General features: G+C 42.3%; 1 protein-coding gene and 1 long non-coding RNA gene across 2 annotated transcripts; one reads left to right on the top strand and one right to left on the bottom strand.

Moving 5' to 3' along the window:
- Nucleotides 1-1,118: 1,118 nt before the first annotated feature.
- Nucleotides 1,119-6,418, top strand: LOC114795681 (coiled-coil domain-containing protein 172). The gene is made up of 5 exons (XM_028989220.1): nt 1,119-1,190; nt 1,371-1,536; nt 2,789-2,890; nt 3,242-3,344; nt 6,253-6,418. The coding sequence occupies exons 1-5, from the start codon at nt 1,119-1,121 to the stop codon at nt 6,416-6,418; spliced, it is 609 nt and encodes a 202-aa protein (XP_028845053.1).
- A 4,029-nt stretch (nt 6,419-10,447) lies between these two features.
- On the bottom strand, nt 10,448-12,321 carry LOC114796202 (uncharacterized). The gene is made up of 3 exons (XR_003750629.1): nt 12,248-12,321; nt 12,079-12,161; nt 10,448-10,999 (listed from the first exon to the last, which is right to left on the bottom strand). It is a non-coding gene; the product is annotated as an uncharacterized LOC114796202 (long non-coding RNA).
- Between the last annotated feature and the right edge of the window lie 11,885 nt (nt 12,322-24,206).

Genomic DNA, 24,206 nt, shown 5'->3' with positions numbered 1-24,206 from the left:
AAGTACTCCACAGCGTGGCTGGCAAGAAAGGGTATAAAAGAAGAAAAACTAATGACATGGCCTCTTTGTTCACCTGATCTGAATCCCATTGAGAACCTGTGGTCCATCATCAAATGTGAGATTTACAAGGAGGGAAAACAGTACACCTCTCTGAACAGTGTCTGGGAGGCGGTGGTTGCTGCTGCACGCAATGTTGATGGTGAACAGATAAAAACATTGACAGAATCCATGGATGGCAGGCTTTTGAGTGTCCTTGCAAAGAAAGGTGGCTATATTGGTCGCGGATTTGTTTTTGTTTTGTTTTTGAATGTCAGAAATGTATATTTGTGAATGTGGAGATGTTATATTGGTTTCACCGGAACCAAACTATGTCTTGATGGCTCACCATTTTATAGTAGGTGGTTGTGAAAGTGAAAGTTAAGTGATTGTCATTGTGAAGCACTGCAGCACAGCACATGGTGCACACAACGCAGTATTTTACCCATCACCCTTAGTGAGCAGCGGGGGCCTGGGGAGCAGGTACTTTTGCTCAGTGGCAGATCAGTGTAAATATTCTAAATCCATCCTATTATCTGAGAATGTAATAGCAGATCGGTGTACATAAATCCAGCCAATTATCTGACAAAGTAATGCTGGATCCGTGTATATAAATAAAATTATATATTAAAAAAAGAATGATATTTAATTGTATATAAATATTGCCTAATATGTGTAGCCTGCACTCTGGACCAGGCCTATTCCCAGTCTGAATCCATGCTCTTCCTTCTCAACATTATCTCTTCTATATCATGGATTATTTTGGTTCTGCACAAAACTGTGCTGTGACACAGAGGGCGCGACACAATCGCAGTGTGTGTAGGCAGCATGTAATTATCAGAATGAATTTGGCTGCCTTTGGCACCTGAATGATTTCCTAGCAGGTCATGCAGCGAATGCGGCGGATACTAATTTGTGCACGCAGGCTGATATTTTGTTGGCACGCCAACACCTGAATCTGTGAAAGCTTTTTATTCTGAGACCACGATGGCATAAATGGCAGGTGTGTGTACTAAACATGTGGCACTCCATTCTAGGGGCGGCTTGTTTCTGAAACAGGGCTGCAGGTGGACCTCTTGAGGATGCGTGAGATGCACTTGGAGATGAAGAGGGCGGAGCTTCTGCAACAGCAGGCCACACTGAGAGCGCACCTGGTGTGTAAATACAAGACTGATTAAAAACCTTTTTAATTTACGTAGGTTTTATGTTCTGTGCAAATTTTTTCTTGATGTGCAAATTTTGCATTTGACTTCATTAGGGAGTTTCATATTTTGTAAATGCAAGTAATGAACCTTTGCTGTTTCGTATGTTTTAATTATGCTTCACATTTAAAGGAGAAGTTAAGGCAAGACAGAATGGAAGAACAGGAAAAGTTCAACCAGGAAATTGTGACGTTCAACAACGAGTTTAATTTGCTGGGCCACAGAGGTACCACGTTTCAGATCCAGACCCGGTCCGAAATACTGACCTTGGAGCAGGAGGCCGAGGCTTTAAACAGAGGTATGTGCACAGCCAGGCATTTTCAACAGTCCTTCATTGATTTCATGTTATTCCTAAACCGGAATGGTTGGTAGAGTGGGCAGTCCATGCTAGAACATGTGACTGTTCAAATTAAATTAGTACCACAATACTGGCATCTATAGGTCAAAATCAAATCAAGGCCTACAAGTGTGAGCCCATGCAATTTTGGTCACATTCCAGCAATTCAGTCAGATTCAGCATTGATGACTTTTGATTTGAAGAGCAGGCACCACTGAAAGCACTAAAAGTGCCAGTTTTTTTGTCTAGCTGTCTTGTTGTGTATATGAAAGTGAGGAAGATAGGAAGAGGCTTCCTTTAACATAATCAATCAGCCCAGCGAGTACAGTCTTGTCAGCAGCATGACTGAACCTGCCATCCCCAAAAAAATATGCCTTGTGTATTTGAGTATCAGGTCTTTCTTCTCTTTTTGTGTGTGATTTAAGCTTTTGTTTGGGCCATGCAGACAAGGCTGGACAAATCTTCTACAAATGTGTGCTTTTCAGGCAACCCGAAAAAGATCAATTTCAGTTTTCTAATCAAATGCAGGAAAATTGACACAAAAGCAATACAGGGGTCACAGGTTGTTAGGCTGATGATGATTAGGCAGGGTTTGAAATGAGAACCAATGTTGTGTGGCCCATTTGTTGCTATTGTGTTGTTTGGAGGGGATCATTTAGTGTCACTGCCGGGTAGAGAGTGGCGCGCAGCTGTCCAGGGGTCAGACACCAACCAGCGATGAAGAGACTATGGTCTCTAACACTAATGATCTCTAAAGTATCTAGAGATGGATTTTCACTCGAGCCGTCATAAAGCAAGGGCAAGCATCGAAGCTCATTTAACCTCAAAATGGGTTTGTTGACATTTTATTTGTGATCAGAAGCACATTTTGTACTGATTTAAGGCCTACAAATAGTGTGTGCAAATTGTACAAAATAAAACCAGAACACGAGTTCTCACAGGGATCATTTTAATTAGAGAGCATTATGTCCCCGGTGTTTATGAAGGCCATAAAAAGGCACTTGTTAGCCCATAAAACTGACCATTGTTGATGTTGTTGATGCTAAGTTTATGCATGCAACATGGTTATTGCTCTGTGCGTTTTAGGCTCTCTGCCCTGCCTTCAGTTTCATCTGTCCACCCACCTGAAGGATTTTAGTACTGTAATAGACAGTCCTATAATAGACAGTTTGTTTCTGATTGGTCAGGACTTCTTTTTGTTATTTCTGTGTAGAGACGGCATGCATGAGCCTGGCGAATGAGCACCTCAACTCCAGACAGGAGGAGAAGGCAGCTTTACAGATGGAGCTACTGCAGCTAGACCTGCAGCTGAGCGGTGAGATATTTTATACTCACTGGCCACTTTATTAGAAACCACCTACCTTTTCCTCTCCACTGCAAAAAGATCAGACAGTTCATCAAAAACACAGGATTACCAGACACGGATGTGCTGCTGTTGTGTTATAACACAGCTACACAGCTGCTGTCATGTGGTCAGAAATGCTATGATATGCCCACTTCTGATAATCAGAATTAGAATGTCTTCATTTGAAAGTTTCAGTGAGTAAAACTCACTCTTTATAATAAACAAGTGAATAAAGCTGTGTATGGATACCTTTAGTTCAGGACTAGTTGTTGGTTTCAGTCTTTTCCCCGCAAAAAAAGGCCCCCACTGTGTTTTATTTAGATCTGGAGGTTGAGTTGAATGACGCCCTTGTGCTGAGCGATAGTCTGAGAGCTGAGAGGCTGGTGGTGAGCCAGAGGCCCCATACGGACAAAAACTGCATAAGGTAGGCTCTGGCAACATGTACATATCAGGAAATGCAAGATCTTAAAACATCTGTGGTTCCAGCATTTACCGCATCTTATGCTTTAGGACATATGATTCATATTTTTTAAAATAGGTCCACTGCCATAATATAATAACTTGAATATCTGTATATATTACAAAAATATATACATATGGTAATCCCTAGAGTATGTGTCATTTTTTTTGTACATTAATGACAAATGGAGAGTTTTTAAACACCATGCCATCTCTATTGTTCCATCTCTGGTACATCATTCCACCAGCGAGGAATGAAAAGCATTTGCAGCCAGTCTCTTAACTAGACTCTATAAAGGGCCGAGACACTATACAGAGGAGCACATTGGTTGGGAGGGTGAAAAAACTGAATTACAGAAAATGCGGCAAACATCAATATTGTAACAGTTTTCAAATGATAGTGAACATAAGCTTTATTTTAGCTGGTCTGCAGTGGTCTAGAGGAGCCAAAGCAATCTGGCAATCCGTCTATCTGGCAACACTGGGTGTGCAGATAAATGTGCTTTTAATCAGATTTGTGTATTTTTGTAGAACTATAATAGCTTTTAATATTTAAAGTGGCTTACTGTTCTGTTTATAGGATTTTCTTGATGTTGATCCTAAACTCACGTGACCACTCAGCAAATGGTTTGTTCTTATTTGAAGTGTTTCTTTTGCATGTGCACTTTTCTGATGATTAAATACTCCCAAAATGGATGCAGAATGGACATTAGTCTGTAATTTAAAGTTCTTTGCACATGCCACCTGCCTGGCTCAGCATCCTTGTCCTCTTTCCTCCTCTGAAATGTGTAAATAATGAAACGTTGGGCCAATCCCTTTAATTAAGACTTTGATCAGCTGCCTGTGATCAGTAGCAGCACTCGCCTCATATGAGAAGAGTTTAATGAAAGAAGAGAGGGATCGATGTCGTGTCCCTCTTAGAAAGGAAGGAAGTTCACTCCCCACCCTCCATCTCCTCATGTCGCGAGCTCGTGAATCAAATGGGGGGGGGTGCATTGGACAGCCTGATGCCCGAGGCTCACAAATTTCCCTCGACAGAGGCGGGATGCACAGCTCTGCTGATGAGGGGGCTTTTGGGAGGAGGAGGAGGTTTATTGTCAGCTCGTGTGCATGAATCATTATTTCTAATGACTCCTCTCCACGCCTTGTTCTTTTTTGACTATTATTGATAATTAAAATGAGTCAAGTATTAATAGCATCCCTTAATAGTAACACCCATCTTTATTTATCAATATCATCGTTCATTTCTTATTCTTAAAGCCGCTACATTCACCAATAAAAGGAAATGTGATGTTGTGACTAGAGCTGTAATACTCGGATCCTTTTTAGGATTCGGCTCCCTCTGAGTCACTCACTAAACTGATCCGGGGCAGTGGTGGCCTAGCGGTTAAGGAAGCGGCCCCGTAATCAGAAGGTTGCCGGTTCGAATCCCGATCCGCCAAGGTGCCACTGAGGTGCCACTGAGCGAAGCACCGTCCCCACACACTGCTCCCCGGGCGCCTGTCATGGCTGCCCACTGTTCACTCAGGGTGATGGGTTAAATGCAGAGGACAAATTTCACTGTGTGCACTGTGTGCTGTGCTGCTGTGTATCACATGTGACAATCACTTAACTTTATCATCGTTGAGGTCACTTGTGGAAGTCGCTGTGGAAGTCGCTGTGAGTCACTTGAGTCAGTATTGGCGCTAACCTGCTCTCTGAGCGGTTCAGATTCGGTTACATGAGTCCGGCTGTAGAGGAAGTTAACCGCCAGGAGCGCTAACCCGCTCTCTGAGCGGTTCAGATTCGGCTGCATGAGTCACTTGAGTCAGTATTGACGCTAACCCGCTCTCTGATCCGAGTCCGGTTGTAGAGGAAGTTAACCGCCAGGAGCGCTAACCCGCTCTCTGATCCTGGTGCGTGAGTCACTTGAGTCAGTATTAGGCTGTAAAGGAGACACAAGGAGTCCACTAGGAGGATTCAACTTTGCGGGACATTTGTAGGTTTGTAAGATAGACCTCATTTTTAAGTGTGGTCGTGCAGTGGTGGACCAGTGGTTAAGGAAGCGGCCCCGTAATCAGAAGGTTGCTGTTTCGAATCCCGATCTGCCAAGGTACCACTGAGGTGCCACTGAGCAAAGCACCGTCCCCACACACTGCTCCCCCGGCGCCTGTCATGGCTGCCCACTGTTCACCTAGGGTGATGGGTTAAATGCAGAGGACAAATTTAACTGTGTGCACTGTGTGCTGTGCATCACGTGTGACAATCACTTCACTTTCACTTTGAAAGTGAAGTGACAATCACTTCACTTTCAAAGAAACTGGAAGTTATGTAACTTTTATGGTAGTAATTGATGTTTTAAAGATTATAAGTATAAGTATTTATGTGATGGAGTTTACAATTTAGACATGGTGTAGTTAGGACTCGAAGGATTCGGTTCAATGAAGACCTCAGATTCGTGACTCGAGTCATTTAAAGGATCCGGGTGATTAACCCGGGTGAGTCATGAATCGCACAGCTCTAGTTGTGACAACACAAAGGATGCATTGGTAGGTTTTTTCTGTGCCATGATGAGATCCTATGGAGTGTAAAGCAATGCATTCTTGGCTTGGACATCCAGGAATCAGGAGTGACTCAGAGCATCTGTAATGATGCAATTTTTCCATTCTTCATTATTACACTCTTTATGGCCATAATCCCATGTGACCCGCTGCTCTTTGGTTAGAACAGCTGGATCAGATATGAACAACTTAATGACCTCTCATTAAGGGGTCCAAGTCGCTGTTGTTAACACAGCCATTAATATAATATAGTGCGGAACAACATTTTATTACTTAAATAATCAAATTTGTCTTGCTCCACTCGTGTCTGAAGAAGGTGTCTTGTATCTGAAGGCTGAAGAAGGAGCTGGAGGCGTATAAAGAGGGAGAGCTGCAGCTCCGCCGGGACACGCTCAGCGCCGAAATTCGGTTCCTGGAAATGGTAAGCAGCGGGCAACCTTGGAATTCTGATTCCCACACAGATCCCAACTTCAGTGATTGTAAGAGTAAAGGAGCCTAGCTGTTCCCCGCACATGATAAATGGACTCCCTCCGCAGCCCCTCCCTAAGCATTAAAGCGGAGGGCGATTTTTATTAGTCAGCAAACACTGAGTCTGTAACAAAGGAGTTATAGCACATTAACCCAATCACTATTGCCAATGGAAGACCGTGAACCTGTTCATCGCCGCATAAATGCTCAAGAAGTTCCTCCAGAAGGTCATGTGTGTGCATTCCCAACGTGAACAATGCCTTATACACGCCACAAAGCAGTGTTACCAGGTTACCTATTTGAATTAAATCAAATTGCTGCTTTGACAAGACAGTGTGTGTGCGTGTGTGTGTGTTTCAGAAATTATCCCAGCAGGGCAGCCATTACTCAGTATGATGCATGTGGGTCAAGGCCAGTATGAAAAGGTAAGCAGGACAGCAAAAGTACCTGGAGAGGAGATTTTCTCTGCTCAGTCATTTATCATTTTTTTGGGCAGATTCGTTTAACAGTAGTGGGCCATGTGTTTGTGCATTGTGTATGTCCAAAATGTATTCATATTAATGCCTATATATGTATGAAGGTAGCACTGTCAGTGATATAAAGCGATCAACATTAACCAAGCGAGTTGCCTTTGTTGACTCTTTTCAGATGTCCTCAAACCACAGAGGATGATTCAAAATGTGAAAAAGCAAAAAGGAAAGTTTGCATTATGTGCTATATGTACAATGGGTAGTATTTGTATTATAGTATTATAGTATGATGTAAAATACTGGATTGTTCAGTGTTCCAGTCACAGTGTATTTTTCGTTCTGAACATGACAATTTGAGGGTCTTTGCTGTCATCTAGTGGATTGTATGTGTTAATGCACATTAAATTAGAGCAATGGGATTCACTGAAATTATTGTGCGGGTGAGAGCAAATTAAGTTGTCATGTGATAATAACAGTGGGTTCCCTTTATGACAATGAGTAACAAACATAAAAAACAGAGTTCTGTATGAGAACTCTGGCATGATTGCCGGTGATCACTCTATCCCACCTTCTTTGCGGGTGGAGTAGAGCGACCCAGCCGCTCATTTTCCACCTGCTGATTTTGTTTCTTGGAAGAGGCGTGCTGTGACTCCACTCTGCCGTGCTGTGCTGCACGGCGTCAGACAGAATAGATGACCCCGCCCGCTCCCTTTTCCCTTTAAGTCCTCGAGTTCTACACCACCTCCTGCCATGGGGGTAATTTTAATTTTAGCAGCGAGATGTCAAGTGGATCAGAAAATAAGTAACTAAATTAAAAGGGCACGTTATTACCTCAGAAGTAGATAACAGGATCTTTAAAAGTGTGGCTTTTATGTGGCTGAATGTGTTTATTATAAAAAGAAGTAAAATGTTATATGCTGCATGTAATTAAATACAAATGAAGTACTCCTTGTGATAATTTATACTCAGTGGTGAGCTCCTGCCCTGAACCCCCAGTGTCCCCCAGTGTCTTGCTGTGGTTAGACGGTTCTGGAAAGTGAGTGACTGAGGATATTGGGCCAACATGGCCAGCATGGCAAACGTAATTCATGGGCAGGAGATGCAACGCAAAATGGAAGGTGTTAGAAGGCTTCCTGGTCAGGCACACAATGGCAACTCTCCAGGCCCGGCAAGAAAAATGACTTGAAGGAATTGGTTTAGGCCTGGGTCATACATCAAGACGGGCCAGTATGGGAGTTTAATGGGGTTTACTATTTGTTTACCTTCCCCTTTGCTATAGTTCAAAGGAAATGTCCCCCGGGGCTGGGAGCCCTGATTGGCTCAGGCAATGTGACTTCCTTTTTATTGTGCAGTGCTGCTCCCCAAACCCGCTGAGCCATTTTCTCCGCCGATTAAGCTTTGAAAGGCATCGGGGCGCAATGAATGGGTGCTGATCACGCCGCGCCAGCCTTGCTGATTACGCAGTGTCGTCGCGAATGCAAACGGCTCACCCACCCGCCACGCGAGGACCGCTTCATTCTCCTATTGTGTTTGGATAATTAATGGTGTGTAACCGCGCAGGGAAACATGAGAAATGCATCTCTTGATAAAGCCTCTGCCTCTCCTGTTAGCAATTAGACACATTACTCATGCACTGCGAAGCCATGAGTAATTAAACCATCACGTGTAAACACGCCGTTATTTACCTCATTGACCTTAGCGCGGTAATTGGGCTTGTGGCATTAGCATAGTAGCATTAGGTGTCCCGTTCATCTCCCCACGGAGCACCACCACCCGGCTTCGCAACAAGGCCCCGCAGCGTCCTTTCTAAAACCGCTTCAGGCCATTATCCAGAGCAGAAAGGATGGAAATGAGTTTAATTACGGAAGGCTGTCACTGTCACTGTGTGTGACTACAACACAATTTCTTCGCTGTAAAAAAGAAAACCTGAAACTTAAGGCAACCAGCTGCATTTTTAAGTTCCCTCATCTTCACGCCCATGTTGTTGTGGCCTGGGTGTGATGCTGAGGGAACCTCAAGAATTGTGTTCAGAATTTTTTTTTTTTTTTACGGCGTTGTCAAATCCATCGCTGGATATACTTGTGCATCACACATACAGATGCTGTAGATCCTTTAAAACCCGTCTGCTCAGATTTTTGTCCAGGCATCTGTTCTACTGTGAGGCCGCTGTCATCACGTGGCTCGTTAGCCGCAGAGCAGACACTCATTTGCAGGTTCCCCCGTGACGCCCTGCGCTCTTAACTCGTCAGTGAAGGCCCGCAAGACCTTGGTCTGCAAATCCCTGTCACCCTTGGTCCTCAGACAGTCCTGGCCCTCGGGGAAGTAGGCTGTGGGCGCCCCCGAGATCCGGACGTTGGACTCTGCAGGGACACAGAGGAGGGACGTTACGCGTCCTGCGAGTGATAAGACGACACTTTTAGCATAATTTAGGAGCGCAGTGGCAGCCTCATCTAGTTTCCACCGAGATATTTTGAGAGCCAATTCCAAGTGTGGCTCCGGGCTAAGAAAACTGGGGTGGGATAATAGGGATCTTTTAAAGCCACAATTCAACCAGAGCATCTAATCTGTTTAAAAAGAAGCTCCAGAACGTTGCTGACATTTAAACTGACATATCATTGTGACTCCACGCCGGGGCTCCAGCCCCAGGAATAGCAAGCCAGCTTTTAGCCTTTGTGTGTAGATCCCGCAGCGGAAAGGGTTTCTCTTGGCAACTGCAGGAGCAGGGCGTTACGACGGCGCCTGAAAGCGGACTCACTGTTGCAGAGAGCCAGTCTGTTCCCTCCCACGTACTGCGTGGTCCACTGGTGTCTGGTGTCTGCGCCGCAGTGCTCGTACAGGCGGGACGTCCTCAGCATGGAGAAGTCGTGACCCTGCAGGGGGGGTGCTAGCAGGGTTAGTGTGAAATCTCCTCGCCTCCCATACGCCGTCATCTGCTCCTGTCCCGCGGCGACGCCTCTTTATAAATATTATGATGAATATGAATATGTAGAGACATTTTAGCAGAACACGACAGGTGTCTGAAGAAGCGTTCCTGCACGACATGCTGGCTGCTTTAATGTTTCTTCCCCTGAGCTTAAGGGGGCGCTGCAATGACAGTGTTAGGAAGTGCAAAGGGCACCCTGAGCCAATCGCCACAAAATGATTTATAAAATCAGAATCTTTTTTTACTATGTATTCTACCTCCAGCAAGGACCCCTCTACCCCCCATTTTAAAAACTTTGGTAAAGATTCGCGCGTTCGTGTTTCGTTACCTCGTTGCACATGGGCTTGCAGTAGCGTTTCGACCCGAAGGAGACGCAGACCAGCCCTCCTTTGCTGTGGAGGAGAGGTAGAGGACAGTTGTCTGCGGCCGAGTTTTTACAGCCTTGAGAGAGGGGGGGGAAAGGGGGAGGGGGTGATGATATATCCACAGACACAGCCGTAAAGGGACAGACAGTAATAGTGAGGCCGGCAAAATCACCTTGCTTTTCATAAAGAGGGTGCAAATCATTTCTTTTTAAAAATACTGCCGTCAAATTCAGTCCTCCTTCTTGCAGCAGAACTATCTAATGTTTAAAAAATGTCAGCATGAAAGTAATTTTGGTGGTTGATCGCCTTTGTAGTTTTATTTTTTAACTATATGAGCCGGGAAGGCCAGTTCTGGGACAATAAACGTAGTTGGCCCGGAGCTTTATTGCGCACCCCCGTGTTCGTGGCTCATTTCAGTACACACAAGCGATGGATGTGGGCTGATGTGATTGAACGCTGCCCTTGGCCATAAGTCAGTTGAACAACAACACGTTGACTTTCGGATCACTTGCGAGCCATCAGTTGAAAATAAAATGTCAGGATATTTGTCGTTTTTACTTCTGTATTATTAGAAGTTTGACTTTCGGAAAGCTGCGCCTTTCCATTTGGATTTAAGGCGGTGCTTCTATTTAATTACATGTAGCAAACATAGAGAGAGCTAACAAATATCTCACCTCTGTTAAATTGCATTGTTGTCATGTGTATTCCTATTGTAATTAGCGTATTATTAAGCTCTTGCCTGACTTTAGGTGCTTGTGTAGGACATCCGTCAGTGTCCGCAGGGAGTCCAGCAGAGTGGCGGTTTGGTTATCACTCCAATTGATTGCTTGGGTCTCCAAACAGTGCCCCACATTCTAGATTTAAAAATAGTCAATCTCAGTTCAAAACAGTTCTGTAGTTTCCTTGAGCTCTTCTGAAATTATTGTGTGGGTGAGAGCAAATTAATTTGTCATGTGATAATAACAGTGGGTTCCCTTTATGACAATGAGTAACAAACATAGAAAAACGTGTTTCTGTATGAGAACTCTGGCATGATTGCCGGTGATCACTCTATCCCACCTTCTTTGCGGGTGAAACAATAGGGCGTGAAGGGTGGAAGTAGCCTAGTGGGTAACACAATCGCCTATGAACCAGAAGACCCAGGTTCAAATCCCACTTACTACCATTGTGTCCCTGAGCCAGACCCTTAACCTAAGTTGCTCCAGGGCGGGACTGTCCCTGTAACTAATGATTGTAAGCCGCTCTGGACAAGCACCCTCCAGCACCTGCAATTGTCTTCTTTTTTGGCTTGAGAGTCGGAGGTCTAATCAGGTTACATTTTTTAATTTAGTGCAACGAGAAGATGCGAATGGTTGTGTCATAACCATGGGAACCATGTTGTCTGTGACTGGCTCGTTGTCTGCACATGACCACAGGGCACTTCATCCAAAATGCAAACTAACCGTAGCTCACCGTTCATGGTGTTTAGTGCAGCCGATCCTCAGAAAATTTATTTGGAGGCAGAGGGCGATATTATTTCCACACAGAACCTCTGCAAGAACACGTTCCTCATCATCGTTCTGTTTCGCTGGATGACGTGGGTCAAAGTCGACAATGCCGCGAAAGGAGCAGCGTAAAACGCTTTACAATAAAGTATCATTTGTTAACGTCATACCCGATAAATTTGGCTTGTTATGCTTGTTGTGGAATATGAAAAGTGGAAGTGGAGTGCCAATATCCAGGAGCCCGACAGTAATCATGGCCATTACCATTCTCCACATCATATTGGTGCTCTCAGCTATAAACATGCAGTTATTTATGAGTGTGATAATAAAAGCTCAGCGGCGCTGATTGCGTGCTGTGTTCAGAAGCTCTCGGAAAGCCCTGACTTTGAGTAATGCAGAGAAGGGCGGGTGCTGACACCGCTTCTGAGGTGTGGAAGTGGAGGGCTCACTGTTAATTGGGAGGCGAGTCGTTCCGGAGGAGTGCAGGCCGCCGAGTCGTTCATTTGTTGGGCAGAGGATCCGCAGAGCAACACTGCAGAGCAAATCTAAGTATTTAGATGGACATAAATACACAAAAATACAATATGTGGTGACCTAAAGAGTTTTAAAAAGACTTACTGGACAACAGCCAGGCCCAGTTCAGTGGTGCTCTCACAGTGGAAGCTGCCATGATGCAGATGTTGAACCTTGTGTTGATTACTGCTGAGTGGAGGGAGAGAAATAGTTCAGCCCAGGGGAGGGACTGATCTTTTCACTGATTACATCATACTCAAACATTGTAGTTATCACAACACTATCCAGTGCAAAACAAGGCTGTTGTGGCTTTTCAGAGAACACAATCCAAATTAAACTGCAGATTTTGGTATTGTTTTACCTGTTTAATTTGCACTTTTAATTTACCTGTTTACGAGTTTTCGACATTTGCCAAAAAAGTTTTTTGTGCATTTATCAGACCCCCTTATCGAGAACAATTTATAATCAGTAATTACAGGAACAGTCCCCCTGGAGACACTTGCACAGGGACACAATTTGTAGTAAGTGGTGACTGTGACTTCGTGGCCTTCTGGCTCACAGGCAAGTGTCTCACACACTAGGATACTGACACCCCAATCATATTTTATACATCAATTTTTCATACCAGTTTCAGCTTAAATAAATGTAGATTACATTAAATAATAAAACCAAATTGACAAAATAAAAGGACAAAACTAAAACTACTAATTCATGGTTTGGTCCTACTACTTAATTATTCAATTTAAATGTTCATTATGAAGATCTGTAGAACATCAAAAAATCAAAATAATTCCTAAAATAATGATGAAATATAATTCATTAATGTCTCAATTCACCTCAAACCTGCTATACAAGTATTTTTCATGCAATGCTGAATAGAAGTTACTAATAAAAACCAACTGTGTCCAAACTGCAATACAAACACTGCAATGCAAACAGGATCAAACAGGCAAACACCCACACGCCTGTCCACTTCAGGGTCACAGCGAGCTGGAGTCGTTCCCAGAACACCAGACACTCGTGCAAAACCATACAATCCTACAGTCAACCAGTGTAGAGCCACAATGCATTGAAGTGATACACTGATCTCTCATGAAAGCAGTACAATCATCTGTGACGTTAATTTATTTCCAACAACAATTTTGTGTTGTATGGATGTTCAAAACTGGCCGAATGTTTCGGATACTGGTATGAACTTGAATCTGCTGTCCTGATGTGAGACAAAATTCAGAATATTCCTCGAAAGGCACATGAATCCTTTTAGCTGGTGAAGTGAATAATGGGGATGCTTGTAGCCTACTGAGTATCACACTCGCCTATAAACCATAAGACCACAAAATCACAGGTTCAAGCCCCACTTACTACCATTGTGTCCCTGAGCAAGACACTTAAGCCTGAGTGTCTCTAGGGGGACTGTCCCTGTATCCTCTGATTGTAAGCTCTGGATAAGGGTGTTTGATAAATGCTGTAAATATAAATGAATCTGGCTGTTCAGTTCTGTATGTTGTAAAGGAGCTCTGCTTCACATCATGAGTTTATCTGGACTTTGTCACTCTTGTCAAAAGAGTTGGAATACCCTTTTATCGACTCATTTCTATTTGACTCCAAATTTGACAACATGGTGGACGGCCTTTCCTACAGAACAGAAGGCAATGGAGCCTCTGATGTAAAAGTCAGAAACATGTCAGAAAAGCATTATTAAATAAAGCGGAACTTTATTTAATCACCATGCTTATCTCGTGCCTATATGATAAACGATGGGATCAAAATGGGTTGAGGGTGCTGGAGAAGGGACTTTCATCTCTCTCTCTCTCACTTGCTTGCCCCAATGCCGAAGTGGGACGTACCCCACCCACAGCCCTCAAGAGCAACTGAGCTACAAAAATAATCATTTATTTAAATAATTTACCAAAGATGGCATCTATTATGCAATGATGAAAAGCAGAAGTGGAATGAATTATTAAGATTTGTGAAAAGAGAGCTTATTGACACAGAAAAGGGGGCTTTGTTTGAGTGCTGAAAGAAGACAAAATCTTTAAATGAATTGAAGACGAGTCTAATCACTGGGGCCGACATAAATCAAGCAGATTAAAAAAGTTGCGTTTCATGAGGCAGAAATAATTTTCTGACAGTTTAGCATTTTAAAAATTATTTTAGAGGCTTAGAGATAATCTTTTTTGCAGTGGCCTAATTTTGTGCTGAATTATGTATATGGAACTCTCAGTTAAAATACTTAATAATAGTTTTGAGGGAATTGTAAAGCTTCTGTTGGGTACATCAGGCAGGCAGTATAGAAAAAATATTCAGTGTCTGAAACATGAACATTGATCAATACTCATATGTGAAAATGGTAATCCCAAATGTTTCCAAATAGATCAGTAATGACATATTCTGGCATTTTCCATGTGTAATTAACTTGCGAAGGTTCATTTGGTGTCAGATAATCATGTACCCGATTGTGGACGTGCAAAGGACATGCTGTGGACATGCAGTTAACAGCCTGGTAACAGCATATATTGTTTGCAAAATTTACATCTTATGTCCATAGTCGAAACATGTTAGATCATTTTAATATATCAGTGCTACAAAAATTCTTATTTTACATTTTTTGCAAGCGTATTCTTGATAAAAGCTAATGATTACCACTACTTTATATTTTCATTCCTTTAGCAGCATGTGGAGTCCAGCAGCAGTGCTTTTACTGCTGCTGTCATTATTATGTGAACTGAGAACACCAAAATGCCAGATGAGTCATGGCTACTTTACACACATTGCAGGAATACATGTATGTGTGTGTGTCTGTGAAAGTCTTTTAAAAGTCTCTGACTTTTTTATGGTACTGCATGCTTCAGTTCAGCACATTATTGCTTTGATTCAGTCAATTAAATATGACTGAAATCATATTAAAGCCAGGCAGTAAACCCGGGGGTTAAAGTGACATTTTATTGATTAGCAGGGCCAATGAGTTTCATAACTAAAATAATGAGAAATCGATATTTTCTGATATTTGCCCATGATGGCTGAGATGAATGAGATGAGCGGTGACTGTGCTGAAAACATTACTTATTCTTTTGGTGATGGGTTAAAAGCATAAGTTTTTCTCTTGCAGGGAAAATTGACCACAAAATTGTACAGAAAGTAGCTAAGGCTTGTCAAAAGTGTTGCTGGACTCAACAAGGTGGTTGTAGCCTAGTGGCTAACACATGGCCTATGAACCAAAGACCCAGGTTCAAATCCCACTTACTACCATTGTGTCCGTGAGCAAGACACTTAACCCCAAATTGCTCCAGGGGGGGACTGTCTCTGTAACTACTGATTGTAAGTCGCTCTGGATAAGGGCATCTGATAAATGCTGTAAATGTAAATGTAAGTCATTAAGGTGGTCTGAAATTTGTTAGAAATAGCAACCAAGTTGCTAAATTGGCAACACTGGGTCATAGGTCCAGATTTTTCTCCTTGAACGTAGTGACAAGCAGAGCAAGACTAAAACATTTGAAGCCATTGTGCCTGACACTGTTGTGAGGTATGAACCCAATCCGAAAGCCGTTTCCATGTTTCCATGTTTCCATGTTTCCGTTTCCATGACACATAAAAACTGCTGTAACTACCATCACATCTTAATAATGCTTCCCTGTGAAACAATGACTGTGAACTGTGAACTAGCTCATTGGTATTTCACTGAAAAAATAGCTGTGCTTCAGAATCTCTTTTTAGGAAATTTTTATATTTAAAAAAATAATAAAAGGGTTGGTTTCTGAGTTATTAAAGTAATGTTTTTTACAGATCGTGTCCGAGGGATTCAACTAAGGGATTTCAATGATGGACATTTTAAAGCACTATAGGGTAATTTGTTTGGATAAGAACATCTCCAAAATGCTATAAAAATTTAAACTGATCATGGACATGTCAGTGTCGAGGATTACATACCTACTACTTCCACAGCAGTCTGATTAACCACACCCTTGCAAGGCCCACGGGCCACATTCATGAATGCTGCAGATATGAAAGCTGGAAAACGCTCATGCTCTGTACGCCTTGATGTTATTTTCACCCTCGTTTTTTGTGCCTCAGAGGAACTGATAATTGAGAGCTCACCCTCTAGATTGCTTATTTGTTTAACGCAAAGTTCCATTACTTGCAACACATCAGCATGGCTGCGGCCCGGCTGCTCTTTAATTCCCCGATGATGTAGCAGTGCTGACCCCATTGTTTTCCTGAAGGCAATTAGTCCACTAATGAAAGCCCTCCTGTTGAGACGCAGAAGTCGTCTTGCTGGAGTATTTTCAGAGAGGCTCTTAAAGCCCTGTTACACACGCTTCCCCGTAGCCCCTAATGGCCAGCGGTTCGGCTGCACTTGTTTGTCTTGTGATTTGCATGCAGTCAAATTAACAATCACAGCAGGGAGAGGAGTGAATATAATCTACAATGTTACTTGACCCCAGTTATAAGTCTGAGAGAAAAAAAAGAAGCCAGTGTTTCTCAAATGTATAAATTTTTCATTTTCACAAGGAATAAAAAGAGACCCGACATCATGGGAATGTGTTGCAGGTGCAAAGTCTACAGATTCTGAGCAAGTTGTCAAAGTCACTGCGTAAGTTATTAAGTAAGTAGAGCTTTATTGTCATCTCAACAATACACAAATACTTGTTCTCCAGGACCATATATGCAACACAGGACACAACAGCACACAAGACAGATCACAATAAAGAATAAAAATATACCTACATTTAAAAAGAAACCAGTTAAAAAGCATTATTGGGTTGATACTTCAGGGACACAGCAATACAAAATTAAGAACTTGTATTAAATGTAGTACAATTACATAATTAAGTGCTTTTGGCACATTTGTTCACTGATGGACTGATGGATGAAATACTACATTACCTCAAATGCAATGGGACTCCATCTTTTTCAATAATGTTTTTTGACAGGTCTAGATATCAAACACAGTGTATCTAAATATTAGCCGTATAACTTGGAAGTATATTTCAGTTGTATATGTATTTTGTGACATAGTTTAGAATCGTATTTTGTCTAGAGATCTCTCAGTTTGTTCACCCAAATGATTGTTTTCATGCAGATGCAAGATGAGCCAGTGCCATGTGTTGGGGGAAAAAACATTGCTTGTTCCCCACATTGATCTGCCCTAGAGGCAAATGCAGGGGAAGCAAGAATTAGGTCATGAGTTCAAGGGGTCATCTTTCTGTTGTTATTGTGTGTGTTTGTGTGAGGGCGGATTATCTATTGATTAAGCCCGGAATCCTGAATTGAATCATGTGACCCTGAAATGCACCTCATGTGGGGCTCCAACCTGCCAGATGTGAGAAATTAGAGTAATGATTTTTTTCTAATAGATTTTTTTCATTCATTCATTCATTCATTCATACTTTTCTTTAATGTTTCACTTAATGACTCCACATGGAATTCTGGGAGACTGCCCCAATTTTGACAAACAAATCAAAAAACATCTGCTGCTGTTTTTTATTATTATGGCTGTCATATTAATTTTTTTTCTTTTAACAAACAGAGAGTTACGTAAGTTTGAATCAAAACTGTAATGTCATGTCATTTAATGTTTTTGTCCAAGCTAATTGTCAGGATTGAGATGATTCACATTATAGAAAAAAGAGACGTGTGATTATATTTCTATAGCTATTCAGAAAAAGAAAAGAAGGAAACATATTCTGTTGTTTGAAATATAAAATAGTTTTCAAATAGAAATAACAGACAATCTAACAAACACAAACAAATACACACTCCAAACCCCATTGTTTACAATGGCATATGGGCCTTTTTCCTGTGCCCAGCAGAGCGGTTCTCCTCAAGCTTCTGCGGACAAGGTTGAATTTTGTTGAACTTTTTGTTGATTATAGGTGTGATTATAAATTGATAGTAGCGATTTAATTTAGCCATTTTACCGCGACACAGCAAGGAAGGTGGGATGCTGCAGAAAAACACATTTACACTTAGGGCATTCGGCAAATATTGGACGCTACAGGCCTGCCAGGTTTGTTTTGACAGTGAACTTTGCAGAAATAGCATATGATGACTATATAGCTACTTTCCAGGTTGTTAATATTAAACTAATTACCATATTACATATTCATCATGCTCGCACATCTGTTTCCATCATATTCCATACTGAATTGTGCATATGTAAAGTAATATTTTTGAAAATATTGTATATTAGAAATTACACTGTTAAATTACACTGTTTCCATAAAACATTTTCTCCTTTCAGACTTACAGGTCGGAAAACATGAACATGGCAATGTGATATAGTCAGAAAACTCTAGAAGTTGGCAGGTTTATTTCTGCTATAGCAATGCACCAGCCTTCATTATTTCTACGAGAATGCAATGCAGGGGTGTTATGAAAGATATCATGGAAAGAAAAGCCCCTTGTAGGTGGAAGCAGCCACTTATTTCAGCCCTGTGTGTATGTCTCTATTCGTTAGAGGCAGCATCCTGCTTCTTGGAGACCATTCTGATACCTCATTTCATAGTTTGTATAAAAATCTGTCTGTTTGACAAAAGTGGGTGGCATGAGAAGCCTTGTGTCGTGATCTTTTTTCCTTGTCCCGTGATCTGTCCAGGAATTTTCCATGACTATCAGTACGATCTGGCATTGAGCTGGTCAAGTGCAAAGCATGTGATCATGAAACCATGCTATATAAATATACACACACTACATTTTGTACCTAATGGACGATTGAATTATAGGTTTCATTCCGGTCTTTACGCTGCTGTAAATGAACCCATTGGAATGAAGCATAATGGCTCGTAAAAGTGCCAGACCTGAGAGGGCGAAATCCTGTTAGGCCCGTGCCTATTACTTTCCCTCTGCTCTTTATAGGCAAGGATCGAGTCGCCTGAGCGATCAGGTGGGATATGAAGAGAATTAAGCGGCGTGCATTCATGAACCTGCAAGACTGCCCTAGAAAACGTGATGGGTTAAAAGCAGAGGAGACACATTTCGTTGTGTGCACCATGTGCTGTGCTGTGTAGCACAATGACAATCAGTTCACTTTCATATTCTGCCCATTTTTTTTCCTCGTGTTGCCATCGTGTTAGAACAGGGTCCAGTCATGGATCCATCCCTTTGATCCCAAGCTGAATATTTCTATTCAGTGTTTTCACTGTAACAAATATGAAAGCCCTAACTCTGGACTTTCAACATAAATGTGAACCCATACATTCAACCAATAAATGTAATAGAAGGCATATTTTGTGCAGCACCTTTGTGAATAATTGCCTCACAATTGTTTGCCTCCACAAACCAACTCGATTTTGGGTAGCCATGCCCACATGCTGTGACCATCGACCACCAAAGTGACCAAGACCACCAAATATACAGAACATAGAGCAATATATTAATATTAATAAATAAAAGAAATAAAAGAAAAAGACAATACACAACCAGGATCTTATTTACAGGCATGCATATCACAACATACATATGGGGCAGTGGTGACCTAGCGGAAGATTGCCGGAAGGTTGCACTGAGGTGCCACTGAGCACACACTGCTCCCTGGACGCCTGTCAAGGCTGCCCACCACTCACCGAGTTCAATGCAGACGACAAACTTCATTGTGTGTCTCTGTGTGCTGTGCTGCAGTGTTTCTCAATCACTTCACCATACCACAGTAGTGGTGGTGGTGTTATGAGAAACTTCTTCAATGTCGGCTGGTTCTGGTGTGCAGACCTCTATGTCAAATTTGTCAATCCTCCCCGGCATTTGCTTGCATCCTTACATTTGGGTCCACAATTCGACCCACTGTCCAGATTCTGAAGTCTAAGCAGACTAGAAATCTTTTTTTGGCAGATGTGCAAATACATAAAAATGCAAACAAAACACAGTGTGGTTCAATAACAGCAAAAGTTGTTGATGCAGGTTCGTAGTATTTTTCTACCGCAGAGGCATCCGTAAACACCTTTGAATAAACCAACAATTCCAGCTTTTGGTAGTCTCACCCTGAGCTCACCCTCACCCCCAGACAGATAAAAATTTATGTGAGTACGCGGCTCAGACAGACAGTCAGTGCCGCGTCTGTCCAGGAATCATGTTTTGTAAAATAAAGGGAAGCGAAGAACCCGCAGATTTAATCTAAAAAATGTTTTTTTTTGGAAGGTGGCACGGTAGAAGAGGGTGCAGCTGCTGCAGGCTGCCAGCTGTTAAGTCGATCAGAGTTTAGCAGATTGGAGAAAGGAATCGTGAGGTTGTGGGGTTTTTTCGGCAGAAGGAACTGAGGCTCTCCACCTGAAAGCCAAACAGGAAGTAGGCCATCGACCGGCACAGGAATCCACACAAATAATCATCAATATTGAATCCCGAGCCCACTCCTTTCAAGTAGAAGGTTGTGTGAGAATAGAGCCGAGCCGGGGGGCTCAGCGCAGGCATTAAGGCTGGTGGGAAACGCCGCCCGGTCCTTGTTAAAAGGGGTCCTCAGTGGTAATCTGCCCAACATCACACGCAGTGGGGGGCTCCCTCTGATGTCTGTGCAGATGGAGGGGGGGTCAAGGGCATCATCTGTCACACACCCCTCCACTTGTGCTGTGTTATTTATAGATGGCGCCTCGGAGAGAAGAAAAAGGAGGGATCGTCAGGCTCGCACATGTATGGGGAGGTAAAGTGGAGCTCTGTTATTGTCTCTTTGACAGCCTGCCGAGCAAGAAGACAAAATACCTGGACTTTTTATTGATTATATTAGATTGGTATAGGAGCCTGCAAGCATTTGCATTGTGCCATGGTGGAGCAGTCACCGGAAGATCACGCAACGACAATGATTTCAACCACGGGCTAAAATGTACAGCCTTGCAACCCGGTCAGACGTGTAAATGCCTACACACCTACACTGCATGATTAACGTGACATTACCGCTGCTTTAGTTTATATAGAGTCGGGGAATCTCGTTCGCGTCTTTAAACTCCATTATAAGGAAACAGTATAACTTGCACTGTGTACATTACAATAAATGTGTTTATGGATTCGGAAGTTTGCTCTTTCTCTGCTTAATCCACACCCCCAACACAGAACAATGAATAGGGTTTAATTGGATCGTTAAAAGAGTCATTTATGTGACATGCTGTTTCGGGTGAAAATAATTGACTAATTAAGGTGTGCTGGACAACCAAACCATGACTGGACTGTGGTAAAGCACACAGTATATAGTGAAGAACAGTGTGTCTGTGTGCATGTGTGTGTTTTCTCTCACTCAAAGTATATACAAGAGTCTTCTACACAAAGGTGCTGTACACTTCAGGATCGTACAGGGATTTGCTGTAATAAATATTCATTTAGCGTCCCCGTTTCATCTCACGATCGGAAGATGTTCCGAGGCCTTGATTAATGACATGAAACACTGGAGAATGATGGAAATCATCTTGTCTGAAAAGGTTTATGGCCCTATTAGTCAGCCCGCTGTAGACATTGTTGAATGTGTTCCGTCCTTGAGCGTCCAGCACTGGCAAATTACTTCTGCCATTGAGAATGCAGATACCCTGGGTGTTAATAGTCAGGATGGCGCCAGAGTTGGATTATTTGATTTTAAAATACACAGGCCCATCCACGGCAGGTGTCGGCATGGGCAAGAGACTTTCAGTTTTGCTCTTCACTTGTCTGTCTCAATCTCAGCTTCAAAATCAATACATGGCCATCACATAAATCATTTATAGCACCACAGTAATTAGTTCTCCAAACACATGATTTGTCAGTATTTGTGCAACCCAAATTTTAGCGCTGGTAGAATAAAAGCTATGTAAACTTGAAATAAATGAATAATTATTATATTTTTCCATAATAATAACTGATGTTATTATTGTGTTATTGTATATTATTCCATATATATATATATAAAATACATTTTTAATTACCATAATTTTGATTTATTGCTGCTGTCAGAAAAAGGACTTCAAAAGCTGAGAAACTTATTAGAACATTTATCTTTCTTGAAAGTCAACCTTTGATTCAGTGGTTCCATTTAACAGCGACTGAATGACGTTCATATTGTTTACATTGTGACTATAAATCAATGTGCAAAAATGTTAGAACAACAAAAATTCATGTGGACTGAGAATATGGAGCCATTGTATTTCCTGCATTGCTTATGTTTTATTACTTTACTGCTATATGCAGCCCTGTGATATGGATCAGCTCTGTAAATTCTCAGATTCTCCCTCTGTCCAAGCTACGCCACTCAAATCTAGTTTTATGGATTCAGGAAAGTGTTTTTTCTATTATAACCTATGTTCATATTGATATTGCTGTTCTCCCAGCTTTGTAGTATGGATGAGCATGACTACATTTAAGTTTTTATTGCACATGTACAGTACTTTACAGTCAGCAAAATGCAACCTGATCATTTCAGTATTTCCACATTTCCTGTTCCTTTATATCAGGGTTTTCTCCCTCATGCACTGCACTTGCAACCACTTGCAACCTGCGGGGCTTGTTCACAAGTGTAAGGTTAAAGTCGTCTAAAATAAATAGATGAAACAAGAAAGAATTAGAGACTTTAATGATGTTTGTGCATGTGACAAAGTCTGGTGCAGGTTTAAAGGGGCAGTGGTGGCCTAGCGGTTAAGGAAGCGGCCCCGTAATCAGAAGGTTGCCGGTTCGAATCCCGATCCGCCAAGGTGCCACTGAGGTGCCACTGAGCAAAGCACCGTCTCCACACACTGCTCCCCGGGCGCCTGTCATGGCTGCCCACTGCTCACTCAGGGTGATGGGTTAAATGCAGAGGACAAATTTCACTGTGTGCATCGTGTGCTGTGCTGCTGTGTATCACATGTGACAATCGCTTCACTTTTTTTTTTAAATAATCCAGAACGAAGTAACATTGAATCATTTTAAACATCATTAAAGATCATCTTCTGGGTAAAATAAATTATTACAACCATCAAAAAGGTATGTAGTTTTTCTTCTTCAACCGTCAGATATCTACTAAATGGTTCTTGCTGGTTTTAGATATTTAGTTAAATCTTGAGGACGCCTTTGACCTTTCATGAGTTGACAAGCCCCACATTTACTGTGTACACCTTGCAGCTAAATCCCCTACAAACACTGCATGCGCCTAATTGACTTTCTTCCTGAAGATATCTGCATCCAATTAGTTTTATGAGGGTTCACCCAGTGAAAGGAAAGCGGGGGGCTTAAAATCAAGGTGTGTAAAGAAAGTTGTAAATATATAAATAAATCTCACCGGATTAGCCTCCCATCTGAAAGACACTTAAATTCCCACACATTCCCTTATCCCACTTCATGTGACGTAGCTCTCGACTGAGCCTCTCTGATGGTGTGCGACAGGTGCGTACCCTCGGAATGATGCCTGGTGCATGCCGGGCAATGCAGGCTCTTTTGATATTGGGCTCGTTCTCTTCTTTTCCTCCGGGTGACCTTTGCTCAGATGACGTGCTGAAGACTTCCTTAAAACCCTTTGAAGAACTGTGCAGTACACTTTCTCACCTTTCATATTTGCCTTTAAAAGATGAAAGTTAGCACTCAGCTCCAGCATTGTTTTGCGACGAACACGGGCCACTTGAGTCATGCGCCCAACGTCGCCGCATTCGGTGCTAATTTCATTTCTCTCTGCGCTCGGCCCCTGCTGAGATCCCCGAACGCGGCGGATGCTTGCTCCGCACCGAATTACGCTTTTATGTCTCAATTAAGCCCTCAGCCCGAGCTCCTTTTGAAAATACGTGCAAGCGTAAATTGCATCTGTCAGTTTGGAGTGGAGGAGATGAATGTTGCTATAATGTTGTTATTTCCATGTGTGCACAACAACTCCATTATGCGCCGTGTTTCATTAAGAGAGTCTTCTTTGTGTGCTCTGTATCATTGCCTGAATTATGGGGAGGGGGCGAAAGTGGCTTGGATAAATGTGTTCATGAGGGCAGTAAAAAGTGATTATTATTGTTACATGTACATAATTGAGACAAAAATGGAGATTTCTGTGGCTTTTGTGCATTTCTGTGAGGTAATAGGCAGCAGTAAGGCTCTCCTTGTGATCAACAATACTCAATTGAAAGCATCCAGAGAAACATTCTGACCCAGTTTGTCCTCATAA

Source organism: Denticeps clupeoides, chromosome 8 (assembly GCF_900700375.1).
Source record: "Denticeps clupeoides chromosome 8, fDenClu1.1, whole genome shotgun sequence".
NCBI lineage: Eukaryota > Metazoa > Chordata > Actinopteri > Clupeiformes > Denticipitidae > Denticeps > Denticeps clupeoides.
This window is presented reverse-complemented; position numbering and strand designations above follow the sequence as displayed.